We start from the raw sequence: 17,600 nt of genomic DNA, 5'->3' as shown, positions 1-17,600 counted from the left end.
TTCAGGCTGGCTGACTGTCTGAGCTGCTGTATTTGTACTGTAAAGAAAAGAAACACTGCAGTTTCAAGGTCATCTCAGGGTATTTACTGCATGCCTGATGAGCCTCGCTTACAGAAACCTAAACCTTCATTAAATCTTTAGGGCGTCTGGTCTTCTCCTGTGTGTGTGTGTGTGTCTGTGGTCTCCAATAACAAGATGAGTGAGAGTGTTTTTAGGCATTTTAGATAATGTGCTCTTTTGGACATTTTGGAAAAAGAAAGCAGGAAAGCTAAATACAGTCTTCACAGTAGATGATCTCACCTCTAACAGTCAGTTTGGGCCTGATGTGAACCACTGCTGAGACCCACAGCTGCACATCAGCACCTCCATGTAGTAATAATAAAATATAAATGTCCCAGCTACTGGAGAATAACACAGCCTCTCTGCTTGATACGCCACAGTGCCATTGCCTTTGGTTTCCAGAATTCGCTGTACCTATCAAAGAACACCTGTTGAGAGCGGGTCACATGCAGCAGTCGTCATAGTGACGGCACTGTCAGATACCTGAGTTGGGTGCTGGCGGGGAGCCGAGGCAGAGGAGAGCCAATTTCCTTGGGGGGGTGGAGGGGTGGAGGGGTGGACTGGTCAAACGCTGCAGAGGACGCAGAGGACAGACGCTTTTTATCTTCGATCATGCCAAGAAAAATTGATGCAGCGACGATGGATGAAGGTGAGTTGAAGATTGGAGAACTGGAGGAATCATTTGTTTTGTATAATGATATGAGTTGTGTAGGTTGTAATGATGTGTGATGCAGCAGGGTCAATTCAGAGCAGAAAAATATTATCCTTTATCAAAACAGATTAATAATTTGTGTTGAAAAAAATACATTTCATGAACTGACTGAACATTTCAACCATGTAGTACTTACATACTTTATACAACATTCAATTGTTTAATTGAGACCCCAGACACTAATGTATGGACTCAAGTCATGTGACTTTTGGCCCTTTTTCACAAGCAGGAGCTTAATGAAGCTTGACATAACGTGCAGCCATTGTCACGGGTGCTGCTCTTGTTTCCACTGGTCTCCACCTGCTGTTGGCCCGAGTCCCTGGAACTGAATTTGGGCACAAATTTGAATCAGACTTAACAAAATCAAAAAAAATATTTATCTAATTTATCAAAAATAATTATTTGTGACTCAATTGACTTGAAACTTAATTTGGACTTTCTGACCTGAATAACTTGATGAAAACTTATTTGGTTCTGGTATTCACTGTTTTCATGCCCCATATATCTGCTGTGTGTTATATGCAAAACAGAGAGTCTCTGTGACACCTGTATCTATGATGAACCTCAAAAACACTAATATATAAAGTTTGTGTCAATTTTGCAATATATGACAATATGACATCACTGCCACTGGAAAACTCCATGCTAACATTTTGTTTATTGCTGAGTCCTAAAAACTTGTTTTCTGAAACCACCCGCTTGATATTATTCTAATAGCAATAGTATAGTCATTCTTACATATAGTTCTTACATATGGTGTACAGTAATTTTTCAGTTTGAGTTACTATAAACAATCATCTCGTTTCAGGATGTTTCAGTACCCAACAGATTAAGACAGATGACTTCAGTATCATTGAGATAAATAACAACTTAAAAACCTTATTCCAGAAAATTCCTTTTTGATGAGAAATTTTGATGTTGTGTGATATTAAAGTCTAAATGATGTGATAAAGTCTTAATTTTTTTCCTTTAATTGGATTTCTTTATCCACACGTGACAATACTAACGTGTTGATGTTAGCAGGATAGCATGTTTACCCTGTTCACCATCTTACTTTAGCATGTTAGCCTGCTAACATTTGCTAAATAGCACTAAAAAGAAAATACAGCCGAGGCTGCCGGGAATTGTCATTGCCAGTTTTGCAGGTATGTGATCACCCAGCAAAGTATTGGACAAAGTTTAATTTTGTTTCGCTCAAAACGACAAATGTCAACCTGACTGTGGCAGACTGATCGACATTATCCCAAAGCTACACCGCTAGCTTAGCTACTACGACTACAGGAAACGTTGAAAAAATTAGATTGCTTTGAAAAAACAAAACAAAACACAACTCAATAATAATGATATTACTTGTTAAGATGGTGATTTATTACACTGAATTTGAAAATAGTTGATTGTAGAACATAATTGTTGGCGTTGCAAATGGATGTGTTGATCGTCTGTTTTGATTGTTGTTTGTTTTCTTCCTCAGTTGGGATAGAGGTAGACGGGGATTTGAGTGACAGTGACAGTGACGGTGAGTGGATAAAACAGCATTTCATGGCCTTGACTTTAAAAACTTCAATACTTTGTAGTTAATTTTATGTGCTTTATTTGGTGTCGGTGTAGACGGTGCCGTCCGGAGGAGACCGAACAGGAGGCAGGCAGCTGGAAGAGGAGGTGCAAGGGGAAGAGGTCGAGGCAAAAAAACAGCCAGTGAGGACGAGGATGATGAAGATGAGGAAGATGAAGCTCCCAGGGGACGCAGAGGTGCAAACAGGAAGAAACCTGCAAAGAAACGTGGAGGCGGTGATGATGAAGATGAGAGCGATGAGGAAGCTCCCAAGAAGAAACGAGGAGGAGCAGCCAATAAGAGGAAAGGAGGCAAAGCCCAGGACAGTGATGAGGACAGTGACGAGGGAAAAGGGAAGAAGGGAAGGAAGGGAGGAGGGAAGAAAGGAGGGAAGGAGGAGGAGGACAGTAAGGGTAAGAAGGGGGACACCAAAGGAAAGGACAAGGGGAAAGACAAGGATGATGACAAGGACAAGAAGAAGAAGAAGAAGAAAAAGGACGACAGGTAAGAAGCAAAACTTCAGGAGCCAGATACCAAACTGATCACCCTTTAAATAAGGATCCATATTATTTTAACAATTTAATTGCCAATATATACAGTATAATAAAACTGTTCTGTAATCTGCTGCTGAGTAATCTTATCATCTTATAAATCAACACTGATCATACCAGTGTTTGGTCTATAGTTGTAGAGATATGTGGACCTCTGAACCAATGTGTTTCCATCACCATCCCACTGCATGAAGCTACTGAATTATTCTTAAAAAACCTGCAATCATCCCCAGAGGATGAATCCTGCTGGCTTTAGCTCCACCAGCACTTCAAAATTCACATAAGTCCTAATGACTTTCCTACAGTACCACCATGATGAGGTTGACATTTGGTATTTGATTGAAATGTGTCAACAACTACTACTTTGGTACAGTAATGAATGTTCCATTTGTAATAATGTTATATTTAAAAAATGTTAGCATGCTAAACTAAATTGGTGAGTAAGGTAAACATTATACCTGCTAAACACTAGCATTTTAGCATTGTAACTGTGAGCATTTTAGCATGCTAATGTTAGCATTTAGCTCAAAGCACCAGCACCCATGTGCCTCAGTGCAGTCTTACAGAGCTGCTAGCATGGGTACAGTCTCTTTTTTTGTTTTGTTTGCATAACTTCTAGAGACCTGAAAAAATGGACCCATTAATTCAAAAGAAAAAAGGCATGAATTGAAATAAGTCTGAAGAAATAAACAGTCTTTGTGTCGAAATGTGTGTTTCTCCTGTCTTATCCTGTTAACCATCTCACAGCCCCTCAAATTTATTCTTGGATCCTATGGGGGTTCACTGCCTTACAGGCGTATACTCACATGGCAATCTGCATATTACATTAATTTTCCAGAATTTATTATATGAATTCAAAAAGAGAAGCATCTTGCTGTAACGTGAAGTAAATTAACAGCAGTCCATCAGTGTTGTTTATTTATCATCCTCATCCTAAACTTAACAGTCTCCTTCCATTCCTCCTCTGTGCCTTTTCTGCCTTTTCTCCTCCAGCTCATCTGATTCCAACTCAGACTCTGATGAGGAGGAGTCCATGTCAGAGGGAGAGATGGCCCGGCTGATGGAGGAGGTGGAGGAGAAAAAGAAACTGATCGCCACTATCAGGAATAAGCCGTGGAGGATGAAGCGAAGGCTATCGCACCTGAAGTAATCTTCTGCTCTGTCAGACTATTTTCTTGTCTTCATGTTTCAATCTAGAAAAACATAAATCCAGCTCATTTGAATGAGTATGTGTTTGTCTCTTCACAGGGAGGCTCAAGAATTTGTGGATAAGTTTGAAGGAGCTTTGGGCAAAGGGAAAGGCAGGAAGTGGTATGCCTACAAAGTGATGATGACAAAGGTCAGTCACAAAATCCAAACTTTCTAGCCTTTCTTTTTTTCTGCTTTTTGTTTGTGTGTGTGTATGTGTGTGTGTTTGTATGTGTGTGCCTGTTTTGATTTTGCATCTTCTTTTTTTAAATCTCAGAAATGGATCAAGTTTCAAAGGGATTTTGAGAATTTCAGAACAGCTTGTATTCCCTGGGAGAGGAAGATCAAAGAGGTGGAAAGTAAGTGTGGTTGACAGAGCAGCTGCAGTGTTTACCAGATGAACAGAGACTCCTTGTGGACACATGCTGAATTTAAAAATCTTCTCAATGTCCTCAGGTCACTTTGGGTCATCTGTGGCTTCTTACTTCATTTTCCTGCGCTGGATGTACGGCATGAACCTCGTCCTCTTTGGTTTCACTTTTGGACTGGTGGTCATTCCTGAGGTCAATTAATGTAGTCCTGTTTCTGAATTAAAAATGCTGTAATAAAATCTATTCATGTAGCACTTTTCAAAATTAGAAAAAACATGAAACTATTTATTTTTAGTGTTAAGAAGTAAGAAGAAACTATTCAACACAGCAGATAAGATAAATCAAGTAAAATCTGGATTGTCTCTTTTAGAAAAAGTTGAAAGAAGAAACTCAAAAGATGGCACTGACTCAGCCAGACTTATTTCTGATGGCAGGAGGAAAGCTTAACTTAACATATTCATATCTTTATTTTGCAGGTTCTGATGGGCCTGCCCTATGGGTCGATTCCCAGGAAAACTGTACCCAGAGCAGAGCAGGCCACGGCTCAGGACTACTCTGTCCTCATGGACTTCAATGTGAGTCTGATATATGATGAAGATGAAGTTTTGTATCATATTTTCATGTCTACATGTCTGCATAAGTTGTTAAATACCATATATCATTGTAAATTACTATAGAAAACTACCAAAGACTCATGAAATAGTCTTGATCTTTTTGTCTTTTCGTCCAGTTTCTTAGCATCTTTGCAACAGAAGATTTCACCTTTTGATTAGACTTTGTTAACGCACAAAAACTATCATTGTATGTTAAATATATTAGAAAGTTGGACTCATTTTCCATTTTTTTTCAAATTCCACACCCCACACAATCTGTTTTTCTGCTGGTTATTTGCGAGTCTGTCAATCAAAGGCCAGAGAAAGAATTTGAGGTCTTAGCTGTGCAACTAAGATCGTTGGATTGTAGATGAATGAGACTTAACAACAGCAGTTTGCTCTATATGCAATAAAACCTCACTTTTACTTTTACATTTGAGCTTCATTTAACTAGAATGTTCTCTCCTTTGAAGGCATCCTGGTTAACATGGCTGCACAACCAGACAATAAATTCTTATTAAACTTTTATTGACATCTCTTCTTTTCAAAGGGCTACTGCAAATATTCAGTCCTGTTTTATGGATATTACAACGACCAGAGGACCATCGGCTTGCTGAAGTTCAGGCTGCCTCTGTCCTACCTCATGGTCGGGATCGGCACCTTCGGCTACAGTCTGATGGTCGTGATCCGCACGTGAGTCATAAAGCTCAGAGACCTTTGTATTAGTTGCTTTTGATGAAGATTTAATGTAAAATGTCCCTGAGCAATTACATTAATATTGTAATGTAATACTGTCATTAAGCTCGAGTTTTGATGGGTTTTTGTTTGAGTTGGAAAATTTTGCCATTAATTTGATTTGAGTTAATTTAGTCTCTCAGATGTGACAAAGCAAGAAATAAGATGTAATGTCATCAATATAAAAGAACTCTGAATATGTAAACAGGTTGCTGCAAATACACAGATTTATTTCTATAGTGTCCAGGCTTGTCTGTCCATACGTCCATAAAGAAAGACTTTGTTTTGTTTTCTAGAATGGCCAAGAACGCTGATGTTGGCGGTGGAGACGGAGAAGAAGGAGAGTTCACATTCGCCTGGAAGATGTTCACCAGCTGGGATTACCTCATCGGCAACGCAGAGACAGCTGACAACAAGTACGCCTCCATCACTACCAGCTTCAAGGTAACCATGGCAACCTCTTTACTAGAAACAAATGTACAAACATGTGTGCATTATTTTTCAGGGCATCTGTAGTTCACTTTGAGTTGACTGCTACGCTGCTAATGCAGCCAATGACAGACTAAGGTCTCTACCGAATGTAAATCCTTTATGTTCCTATTCTGCCAAGAACAGGAGTCCATTGTGGACGAGCAAGAGAACCAGAAGGATGAGAACATTCACCTGCGGAGGTTCCTCAGGCTCATGGCTAACGTCCTGATTACCTGCAGCCTCGGCGGCAGCGGATACCTCATCTACTTCGTGGTGAAGAGGTCTCAGGAGTTCGCCAGCAGGGACGACCTCAGCTGGTACGAGAAGAACGAGGTAATGATGGTCAGGGGTCTCTAGGGAAAGAGGTCCTGATGATGATGTTAATGTTGATACCGCTATTGATTGACTACATACAGTTATTAGCAGCAGCTGCTAAGCTGCTGCTAATAACTGCTACAACAACTACTATTACTGCTACTGCCACTGTGCCTATTACTAATTCTGATGCAAGCAGGTGTATAGGACACTAACAAAGTGTGAGTTTTTTCTGTTTTGTTTGCAACAGGATGCTAAATACTACTATTAAACTTTTAATGAGCATTAGCAAAGGTTACAAATGAAATCTAAAACACACAGGAGACAGTGAGACTATCATTACCACAAGTCAATCTAACAAGACAAATGCATTCACAGCTATTTGCCGAGCAGAAAAAATTCTTATAACTGAAAAAATATATAAAAAAATATTAATACATCGAGATACAACTGTAGATATAATTTAGAAAGAAAAATATTAACTAATAACATGTTGTAATGAAACTGGTTTTGATTTTGGTCCAGCTGGAGATCATCATGTCTCTGCTGGGTCTGGTGTGTCCTCCATTGTTTGAGACCATCGCTGAGCTGGAGGACTACCATCCTCGAATTGCCCTCAAGTGGCAGCTGGGTCGCATCTTTGCCCTCTTCCTGGGAAACCTCTACACCTTCCTGTTTGCCCTGTTTGATGAGGTCAACACCAAGGTATGCCATCACTGTGTGTGTGTGTGTGTGTGTGTGTGTGTGTGTGTGTGTGTGTGTGTGTGTGTGTGAGACCCTCATGACACTTTTCTGATGGTTTCACATTAGCCACAAATGACCTGAATTATGATAAATTAGCTGAAACCCTGCGGATAAATTTGGTACAAGTCTTTTCATCGTTCACTGAGCAGCAAGCCAGCGAGTCAGTCAGTCAGTCAGTCAACATGTCAATATGGTCCCCTTGAGCAAAACAACACAGGTCAGATTTCAGTGAAGCCTCATGTTATGATGACCCTTCGTGACCTTTCCTCTCCCACCACTATTGTGCACCAGAAACATTATAATGAAATGGTTACTCTAACATGAAATTCACTGACCACATTCAGACACTGTAGAGGGTTAAACCATTTTTTTTTTTTTGGTCTTTCCTGTAGCACCACCCTCAGGCCAAAATGTCAAGTTTGCACACAGGATCCATCCATTATAAACTGTTTTGATTTCTGTGCCAGTCTCAGGTTGAACATTTCTAGCCCCATAACTTAATTCCCGACTTTAATGTTTAACATTTTGATCAGTTTTTGCTTTAGAGGCTAACGTCATTAGTATGCATCTTTTATAAAATGGTGAATATTTTAGTTTTGCACCAGTCTTGTGGCTCTGCATGGAACTATTTTTCATTTTAGCTTTTGATGTTTGATCCCATGAAATTGATATAAAAAACAATCTTTATGTAAAATATGTGCTTTGGTTTTCTGCTGACTTCTTCTTTGTGCTTCTCAGCTGGAGGAGGAGCAGTCCATTAAGAACGCCTCCATCTGGGCCATGAAGGAGTACTACGCCAACTACTCACGCCTGATCAACGACACCGAGTCCACCCCACCCCCCATGAACCCCGCTGATGTCATCAGAGGACCCTGCTGGGAAACCGCTGTTGGCATAGTAACGAAAATAAAAACTATTTTACACTTACATCATGAATACAGCTCTCTTAATGAATGCCAATATGACATCAGTTTTTGTTATGTCTCATTGGTTAACATCAATATTGATATTCTTTAAATATGATCTATCCAAAACTGGGTAATAATGTTTTATAAACCATCAGAATGAATACAAGGTGTTTTGACAGTGGAAAAACTGCTCAGAGAAATTCTCCTTTTTAAAGGTGTAATTCATCACCCGTTCATTCATAACTCAACTGTCTGCTGCAGGAGTTTGTGAAGCTGACAGTGTCGGACATCCAGGTGACTTACCTGACCATCCTGATTGGTGACTTCGCCCGAGCCGTCATCGTCCGCTTCCTCAACTACTGCTGGTGCTGGGACCTGGAGGCTGGATTTGTAAGTTTTTTGGTTCAACATTAAATTAAACTGTTTACTCAGGGTGTCTCTAAAAAGAAGTGCACAGCTCAAGTGAGTGATGAACAGCACAGGAAGTCAGTTGTTTTCTGATGGAATCATTTTTAATTTGAATTATTTTGTGTAGTTATATATTTGGATGTCTACTGTTATATGAAATCTTATTTTTTGTTTCCCCTCTTCCCATCTTTTTGATGTTTTTTCGTTATTCTAAATTAAGTAAAGTATGTATGGGAGAGAGCTCTGAAGCCTCTTTAGGGACTTTTTGCACCTTTCCATCTCATTGTTTTGTTGTTTCTGCGTAGCTCAACTTGTGTCTTTTGCATATGTGTAAACAAATAAAATCTAAATGTGATATCGTTCCATGCTCTGGAGGTTCAGCTGTGCAGAAAATTCCCATAATGCATAGATTGAGCAACTTGAAATACTGTTACTTCACCTCCAATAGGTCCCTCTTCACAGTCTGAATCCCAGTTCCACACTATGATCAAATAATATGAAGTATATATTATGTTTGAGTGTTGACAGGGGACTGTTACTGGCAGACAGAAATGATACAAAGTGCAAACAGATTGTTGAACGCTACCTTCAATAGCTCCCAGAAAAAGAACATAATAAGGTCATTGTGAAACTTAAACTTTGTTATGAGTAAAGCTTTTTTTTCTTCATTGTCTGTTCACTTTGAGCCGTCGTATGGAGAGTTCGACATCAGTGGAAATGTTCTTGGATTAGTCTTCAATCAAGGGATGATCTGGTATAAACTTTTCTTGTATTTTTATACTCACATGCTCACACTCGGTCGCCAGTGTGGTCATTAGTGTGTGTGTGTATGTGAGTGTGAGTTTAAATGCATGGCTGCTGCATGTATCCAATATCACTAAATGGATGGATAATGTACAGCCAGTGTTTGGTCTCAGGTTGCCATTGGAGCTGCTCTATGTTCATTATCAACAGCACTTTGAATAGAAGTGACCATGGAGTAATAGGTTACATGACATTATGCTGTTTCACATGCATCCTCACACTAGATTCAAAGTTTTTCTCATTACATCGTAATTTTTACATCATATTTAAATGTTTTTACGTCACTATTTGTTATTATTTGTTTTGCATGTCTTTAGGATGGGTGCATTTTATGCTCCTGGGCTGGTTGGCATCAACGTGCTCCGCCTCCTAAGCTCCATGTACTATCAGTGCTGGGCCGTCATGGCCACCAATGTCCCTCACGAGAGAGTCTTCAAGGCCTCGAAGTCCAATAACTTCTACATGGGCCTGCTGCTCCTCATCCTCTTCCTCAGTCTGTTACCTGTCGTCTACACCATCATGACCCTGCCACCTTCATTTGACTGTGGACCATTCAGGTAACAACACATGTGAAAGACTAGAATTACCGCCTCGCGGTTGTCTGCCCCTGCCACTCAGACTACTGTAGTTTCAGGTTACATCCCTGTTTATCCAGAGTCATATAAAATATGAACCATTTGTGTGAAGTTTTGTCATAATTTCTGTGTGAAGTTTTGAGTAATGGCTAAAAAGTGTTTTCTGAGGTCACTGTGACCTTGACCTTTGAGCTTTGACCACCAAAGTCTAATTAGTTAGTCCTTGAGTCCAAGACATGAGCATTCGTACCAAATAGGAAGAAATTCTCTTTTCTGTTTGTTGCTTGTTCAAGCTCATACTTTTCTGTGTTGAATTAGTGCACTAGTTGGGTAGCGACAACATTCATTGTACTATATGTAGTAGTGTACCACACAAGAAGAAGAGATTTGAACATAGGCATGTGGTGTGTGTGTGTGTGTGTGTGTGTGTGTGTGTATTGGCGCCGCAACAGAGAAGAAGTGTGACCATAGATGATTTAGAAAATAAATATATGGCTATGGTTAATAGTCACTCACCGCCACAAATAAATAAATATATGGGAAACAATTCATCAGCGTTAAATATTGACGTCAACGCATTTTCATAGTCGACGTCGTCGATCATGGCGACTATCGCTGCAGCCCTACAAACTACAATCACTTCATATCGTGCCAAGGTGAAAATGAAGGATCAAATTCAGTTTATAGAAATTTAAATAAGGTAAATATCTCAAAGCTCTGCTGTCGGACAGAAACAGGTGGATGTCATAGAATTAGTTTTTGTATTGAATTATTTTTATGTTGTAGAGGGGTGGGTGGTTACATGTTTGGGGGGTTTAGGGTAAGAAGGTGGGAGGAAAGGGAAAAGGTGTAGGTGGTGGTGGTGGTGGGGGGTGGATGAGGGTTGAGGGAGGTTAGGGATGGGAGAGGGGATAAGGAGGGGTGAAGGGGGTTAAGAGGATAGAGAGGTAAAGGGGATAAGGAGGGGGGGGCAACAATTCCCACCCAGAGCAAGCACCAGGCGAAACTTCATTTTAAGAGGCAGAAACCTCGAGCAGAACCGGACTCAGGGTGGGCAGCAATCTGCCTCGACCGGCATAGGGGGTGGGGGGTTGAGCGAGAGAGGAAGGATGGGAGAGGGGATAAGGAGGGGTAACGGGGTAAAGGAGGGTTGGGAGTTGGGTGAGGGAGAGGGAGAGGGAAAGGGTTGGTGTTGGGGGGTTAAAGGGAAAGGGATGTTACCTCTCTCTTCTCCTACTGTTTTTTCTCCTTCTCTCTTTCCTTCTCCTGCTTTTTCTTTTCCTTCATCTCCTTCTTCTCCTTCTTCTCTCTTTCCTTCTTCTCCTTATTTTCCTGCTCTTTCTTCTCCTTCAGCTTCTTCCTCTCCTTCTTCTCCTGCTCTTCCTTCTCCTTCATCTCCTTCCTCTCATTCTCCTCTCTTTCCATTTTCTCCTTCTTCTCCTGTTCTTTCTTCTCCTTCATCTCCTTCTTCAGCCTCTTTTCTTCCTCCTTTCGAATCTTTGCCTTGTCTCTATCGGACTTTAAGGCGAGCTCCTGAAAAGACAGACACAGCACATGTTGCAGTATTTTCTCTTTCAAAGGTTCAATCTGGAAGAAATTTACAATCCAACAAGTTAGAATTCAAATCAAAGTGATGGCTGATGTGACGTACCTGAAGCTCAATGTTCTGCAGGATGAGGCGCTGGATCTCCTCCTCTATACAGCTGACCTTCTTGATCCAGTCCTCTTGCTTGGCCAGCCACCTGTCCTCTGCTTTGTTCTGCTGCTGCAGCTCATCCTCCTTTACTTCCTGCTCTCGCCTGAGATTCTCCTCTAGGGTCCTGACGTCTTCCTGCCACTCGATCTCCTTCTGCTTGATCTTGGCCTCAAGGGTTTTGATCTTGTCCAGGTGCTCTAGATTTCTGTATATCAGTACCAGGTTGTCAGCCCTGGCACTGCTGATGTGCTGTTCTTGTTGCAGGGTAATGTCTTTCACCCTCTTGTCGCAGCTCTCCTGCAGCGCTTTGAGCTCGGCGACTGCCTTCTCCTCCCTGGCAGTCAGCCGGCTCTCCCATGCTGCAGTGAACTGGATGATGCTTTGGTCAAAGGAGAGCTCCATCTCCTTGATACTGGCGACCTCTGCCATCCACTGTTTCTTGGCCATCTCTGTCTGGGTTTGTTGGAAACGCAGGTGTTCCCTCAAGGAGTGGACTTCCTTCTCCTTCTCTCTCATCCGTCTGTCCATATTCCTGCGCTCTGCGTCCAACTTTGTCCTTGCAGCTCTTTCAGACTCTACAGTCTTCTCCAGGAGCATCTTTTTCTCTGCCTCCCAGCTGATGTCTTTGCTGGCTACCTGCTCTTTCAGAGCTGCATTTTCGGCAGCCAGTTCTTTATTTTGCCTCTGGGCGTTGAGAAGGGCTCGTCGCAGGGCCTGCAGCGTTTTACTGGGAGGATGTGCCTCTTGTTGAGCAGCATCCTCAGGCTTCTTTGAAAATCTTTTCTTGTCTCTTGAAGTGTTGCTCCTCTCCATGTCGTTTGTACACAAATATTGAATTGGTGCTGGGGTTGTAGTACTGTACTTTCTCGTGTGGATGATGTGTTGTACTGGAGGTTCTTTTGTATTCACTGAGAGATTTTATGACTAACTGTTCTGGAGTTCTCTTGGCCTTCTTACATCACAACATTCCGTATGACATCATCACAGGACGTCATGGCAACCCAGAGTGTTGACTTGGTCACATGAACTGGACTTTAACCTTATTATACCACACACTGTATGATTTCTACTGGAAACATTAAAAGTACAAAAAGCACAAAAACACTCGCCCAACATCTCAAAGTCAAATATCAAAGCTTTGTTCAAGCCATTTCCAAGCTGCTGCTAAAATTGTGATTTTATAACCGTCTGACAAAATTGCCAAACACATGTTAAAGACAGACTGTGCTGTGATTTCAGCTATATTTACTTATATAATGATTACTCAGAGAAAGAAATTGAAGTGACCCTTCTTATCTTTCTTATTTTGACACAGCACACAGTTTCTGTCGGATCCACAACAGTTTTCAACTAGTGAAACCGGGGCCTTTATTCGCCTCAACTCCAGAATGTAACAGGCCTGTAACTGAGGCAGGTCTTTATTTCTGACTCCCTCTGCTTGATATGTATAATTTTTATATTTATTATAATTGTTATAAATTAAAAGCCCTGTAAGCATTTCAGTGGACAGAAACACTTTCTTTCTTGACAGGGCTCTTATTGCTGTGCTGCAGCATGTTGTCTCATTTCCGGTTGCTGGCGTTTCTGTTGTTTACATGCTACTCAGATCTGCTTGTTTCTTTAGCTTAGCAGGTACTGATGACTTCTTTCTCTCCCTCCCTTTCTCCTGCTCTTTCTTTGTTTGTTGTGCCTTATGTTTCGTTATTCCTCTGCCTCCTTTAGTAATAATGATACATGTAATGAAAGTAGTTCATTGTCGTAATGGAGGTGAGGCTTAGTGAACTGGAAGCGCCACTCCGCTTCCCTGCAGCTTTCCGAGCAGCTGGGAAAACCGGGGTGGCTGGTTGACCTCCTGTTATGGACATATTGAGCTCACAAGGCCAAAACCGTCTTCTGTGAGGTCACCACGCCCTTGAATCTTTGACCCCCAACGTACCTATGTACGGACGGGCAGCCCGGAAAACATACCCTTAAAATGATGTAATATGAATATGATGAACAGACATATTGACAGTGTTGCTGTCTGCAGTGGGAAGGTGAAGATGTTTGATGTGATCATGGAGACGATCGACCTGGACCTGCCGGCCTTCATGGGGACGCTCTTCAGCTACGCAGCCAACCCGGGCCTCATCATACCTGCTGTATTGCTCATGGTGTGAGTGTAGAGGAGGCACACAGGGTCACACACACGCACACACACACATATTACGCTTTGAACCTAACTTAACTCATTTTCTGATTTATATATATTTGAGCTCGTCCTCAATTTTGTACCAGTACATACCAAGTTATATTTTGAAATAGATGCATATTTCACATTCATACATCAATCCTGTCCTCTCTCCTGTACAGACTGGCCATCTACTACCTGAACGCAGTGTCTGAGGCCTACAAGAACTCCAACATGGAGCTGAAGAAGAAGATGCAGATGGTAAATAGAGAATGGAGATACACCTGTGCAGTCTGTACATATGAATGGTGTTATCACAGATCTACAGGCTGCTGAAATAATTAATTAGTTTGTAATGGCAGTCTGTCTGTGGTGGTCCCTTCATCTTTCATCTAGCGCTACATCCGTCATCATGTACAGATCCAAAGTGTTTTGATCAAATATCCCACTAAAGATACTGTTTAAAGGATAATTTAGTGACTTTCTATTTTAATTTCTGCAAACAAATCATCTGAAAAGAAATCAATAATGAATTGATAATATTAACATGAGTTGTTTTTGTACCAAAGCCTCATATGTCTTATTCCTCTGTGCCATCGAGCGTTTGTTGTCCAGAAACCATGAAATGAGCCACACTCTTGCACTGGGCGACATGTCTCTTCATTACCATGAACACTGTATTAATCCCCAAATGGAAATAGTCCCAAAGAAATGCACTATTTACTCCTGTTTGAGTAATGTTTGCTAAAAACTACAGTGTCCATCTGTTATAGGAAGTTACTGAGCCTTTTTTAAAGAAATGAAATATATAATTGTGCCCTGTTTTAAAAGATTTACATCTTCAGGAATAACCAATGGACTCGAGGCCACTGACACTCGGGCTACATCCACACTACTACGTTTTAGTTTTAAAATGCATCACTTTTGCTACATTTATGCCTGGTGTTCACACTACTCCAAATGCTGGTGTAGACACCTGCAGTCGCTCCCTGATTGGGTCTGATCAAGACATGTTATGAGTCATGAATACATGCGTTTTCAAGTGTGATAGTATCAACAGATATTGTTTCTGATATGAAGCTAAAACAGTCGTCTGGAAGGAGATCATCTTCATTTTAAAACGGCGTGGACGTAGCCTCAGAAGTCTGACGTATCGAGTGATGGATAAATATATTGTTGGTTTTGGTTTCTTTTCATGGTATTTGTTAACAATAACAAAAATATAGAATATCAGTAGTCTTATCCTTTAAGCACCTTCTTGACATATCTTCAATATAAGTAACAATAACTGAATATGTTGGGTTTTTCCACCTCCTCACTCTTTTTTCTGTCCACCACCTCTTCTTGTCTGTATCTGTCTCCCTCCGTCTGTCTCCGTCCAGGCTCGGGATGAAGAGAAGAATCGGAGGAACAACACGGACAGCACCAACCAGGTCATGAAAGACTTGGAGGACCTTCTGCCCAACCGCTCCCTTGCCCCCCCAGCTCCACCAGAGCCTGGTCAGTAAACTCCTATAAAAGGAGACATTTTATACATATGAATCTAACACTGATCCAAGCTTGTTCCCTTTATACCAACATGTGAAAATACAATTCTCTCTAGATTATAGAGCACTAACATGTTATTCTTAAACACTAACAGACATTTGATGTTGCCTCCATTGAGGTATTGAGGTTATGAATCAATGGAAACTCAGAGATACAACAACTGATTTATTACTTTCTCTGTCTAAACAGAAAAGAAACCAGAGCCAGAACCAAAGCCAACTAAGACGAAGCCTGGTAAAGGTGTTAACCTGGAGAAAGATGTGACTCTGGCATCGCCCAACCCCAACGTTCAAAGACCGGTGAGCCGGCCACCAGGGCCGAGAGGACAAGGGCCGATGCCGGGTCCAGGTGCAGGACCGGGCCGAGGCCGTGGGAGAGGGCCCCCTCCAAGATAACAGTGTGAGAAAATCACTTCCCTGAAGACTGTGTTCATCCTCGAGACAATATCTGTTCAGTTCAAAGCACAAACACATTCAGCAGAGTGTTATATAGCGGTATTTCACAAGAGCCTTCATTTCCTTTCATGCTTCTTTACTGACATCAACAGTTTGAAGTTTGTCAGAGGTCATTCTTGAAACTTTTTGGAACCCTGTAAACTGGAACCTACAGCTGCTGCTTTGTCTTGAGCAACATATAACTCATGAAGGACGACTGTTGATCTGTGTTTCGGTCCTGTTGGTTCCCGTATGAGTTAAACATGGGTTAACATTGGCTAGTGTCCAAATTGTCTTCTGATTGACAGGTGTCATGACTCAGGATAGGGAGGCCTCAATTCCATGACTCAGAGACAACGGTAGAAGTTCAAAACAGTTCATCTTTATTAATGCTCAGCAGACAAAAGCAGGCAGGGACAAGTAATGAGTGAAGTCTAATCTTAAGTTAAATTCAAATGAATTCAGTTGAACAGTTAAACCACTCTCCTACATCAGAACAGTACTTCACCCTGTGTTACCAGATAACTCACTGGTAATGGACATGATCGTGTGTTATAGTGCAACACATAAATGAAAGTGCAGAGTACTGGTTACTATGGCTCACAGGTATATAAAGTATGAATGGAAACATGATGACTATTCATACAGAGTCTCATTTCCCTTAACGATGCCTTCATGACATTCCTTATTTTTCTATATAACACGTATTATTGCCTATGTGTATAATAGCCACAGAAGGGGATTGGCTAGCAAGCACTCGCACTCGCTAGCACTCACTTCCCTGAAGACTGTGTTCATCCCCAAGACAATATCCGTTCAGTTCAAAGCACAAACACATTCAGCAGAGTGTTATATAGCGGTATTTCACAAGAGACTTCATTTCCTTTCATGCTTCTTTACTGACATCAACAGTTTGAAGTTTGTCAGAGGTCATTCTTGAAACTTTTTGGAACCCTGTAAACTGGAACCTACAGCTGCTGCTTTGTCTTGAGCAACAACTAAACTTGACTGACAATGCTGTTTGTCTCTGTGACGATAAAACACGTTTCCAAAAGTAAAGACAGTTCTCTCATCTGGGCTCATCAACCACAGGAAAGAAAGATCTTAGGTGTCCAGACACTGTGAAATCTTGATATCCATAGAAACTATATTTGTGGTTTTAAGAACCAAAAATCTTGAATGTAGTTTTACGCCTCCTGCCTGGAGGTCCAGCAGGTCTAACAGGTCAGTCAGCCAATCAGAAGAGAGGCTCAGAGCCTATAAGAGGCCATGCTGGGGGCACAGCTGAGGGTGGTGACTGTTTCAATGTGACATCACAAACTTCCTGATGGCTTGTTCTAAGGCTCAGTTTCTGAATACAGGCTGTGTGCATTTCTCTGTGGACTGAGCGCTTTGATACTTTCACTGTATTAGTATAGAACCTAGACCTGCTTTATAATCAAACAACACATGGACATCTACCTTTAGACTATATGTCATATATGTGTATATGTAATGTCAGTTAAGCATATTTTCATGCAATTACGTTATGGTGATTTTGAAGAGATTGGCCTCACTATCTCAAACATCCCCCACTCAGTTTGTTCATGTACTTTATGTAAACACGGTGTGGTCATGTCTGATGTCTCAGTTATTGATTTTCAACACATCTGTGCCTCTTTTACATTTACATTGACTTTCATTCATGATAAGATTCTGACTTTGCAATAAAGTTTAATATCTTTTAAAACATCTTTGTAGCAGTTTAGCTTACAATGGTTTGTTT

The 17,600-nt window shown here is 41.1% G+C and overlaps 2 protein-coding genes across 2 annotated transcripts; one reads left to right on the top strand and one right to left on the bottom strand.

Annotated features, from left to right (window-relative positions):
- The first annotated feature begins 596 nt into the window (after window positions 1-596).
- tmc2a (transmembrane channel-like 2a) lies at window positions 597-17,566 on the top strand. Its single transcript, XM_056403606.1, has 20 exons — window positions 597-709; window positions 2,244-2,288; window positions 2,381-2,828; window positions 3,869-4,021; window positions 4,124-4,214; window positions 4,341-4,422; window positions 4,520-4,626; window positions 4,911-5,009; window positions 5,578-5,720; window positions 6,059-6,206; window positions 6,378-6,566; window positions 7,074-7,253; window positions 8,031-8,189; window positions 8,462-8,590; window positions 9,295-9,362; window positions 9,730-9,969; window positions 13,713-13,838; window positions 14,036-14,114; window positions 15,236-15,353; window positions 15,591-17,566. Exons 1-20 carry the CDS (start codon window positions 673-675, stop codon window positions 15,794-15,796), a joined length of 2,847 nt encoding a protein of 948 aa, XP_056259581.1. The 5' UTR covers window positions 597-672; the 3' UTR covers window positions 15,797-17,566.
- On the bottom strand, window positions 10,875-12,772 carry LOC130186457 (golgin subfamily A member 6-like protein 22). The gene is made up of 2 exons (XM_056403608.1): window positions 11,639-12,772; window positions 10,875-11,520 (listed from the first exon to the last, which is right to left on the bottom strand). The coding sequence occupies exons 1-2, from the start codon at window positions 12,494-12,496 to the stop codon at window positions 11,221-11,223; spliced, it is 1,158 nt and encodes a 385-aa protein (XP_056259583.1). The 5' UTR covers window positions 12,497-12,772; the 3' UTR covers window positions 10,875-11,220.
- Window positions 17,567-17,600: the final 34 nt, after the last annotated feature.

This window comes from Seriola aureovittata, chromosome 18 (assembly GCF_021018895.1).
Source record: "Seriola aureovittata isolate HTS-2021-v1 ecotype China chromosome 18, ASM2101889v1, whole genome shotgun sequence".
Lineage (NCBI taxonomy): Eukaryota > Metazoa > Chordata > Actinopteri > Carangiformes > Carangidae > Seriola > Seriola aureovittata.
This window is presented reverse-complemented; position numbering and strand designations above follow the sequence as displayed.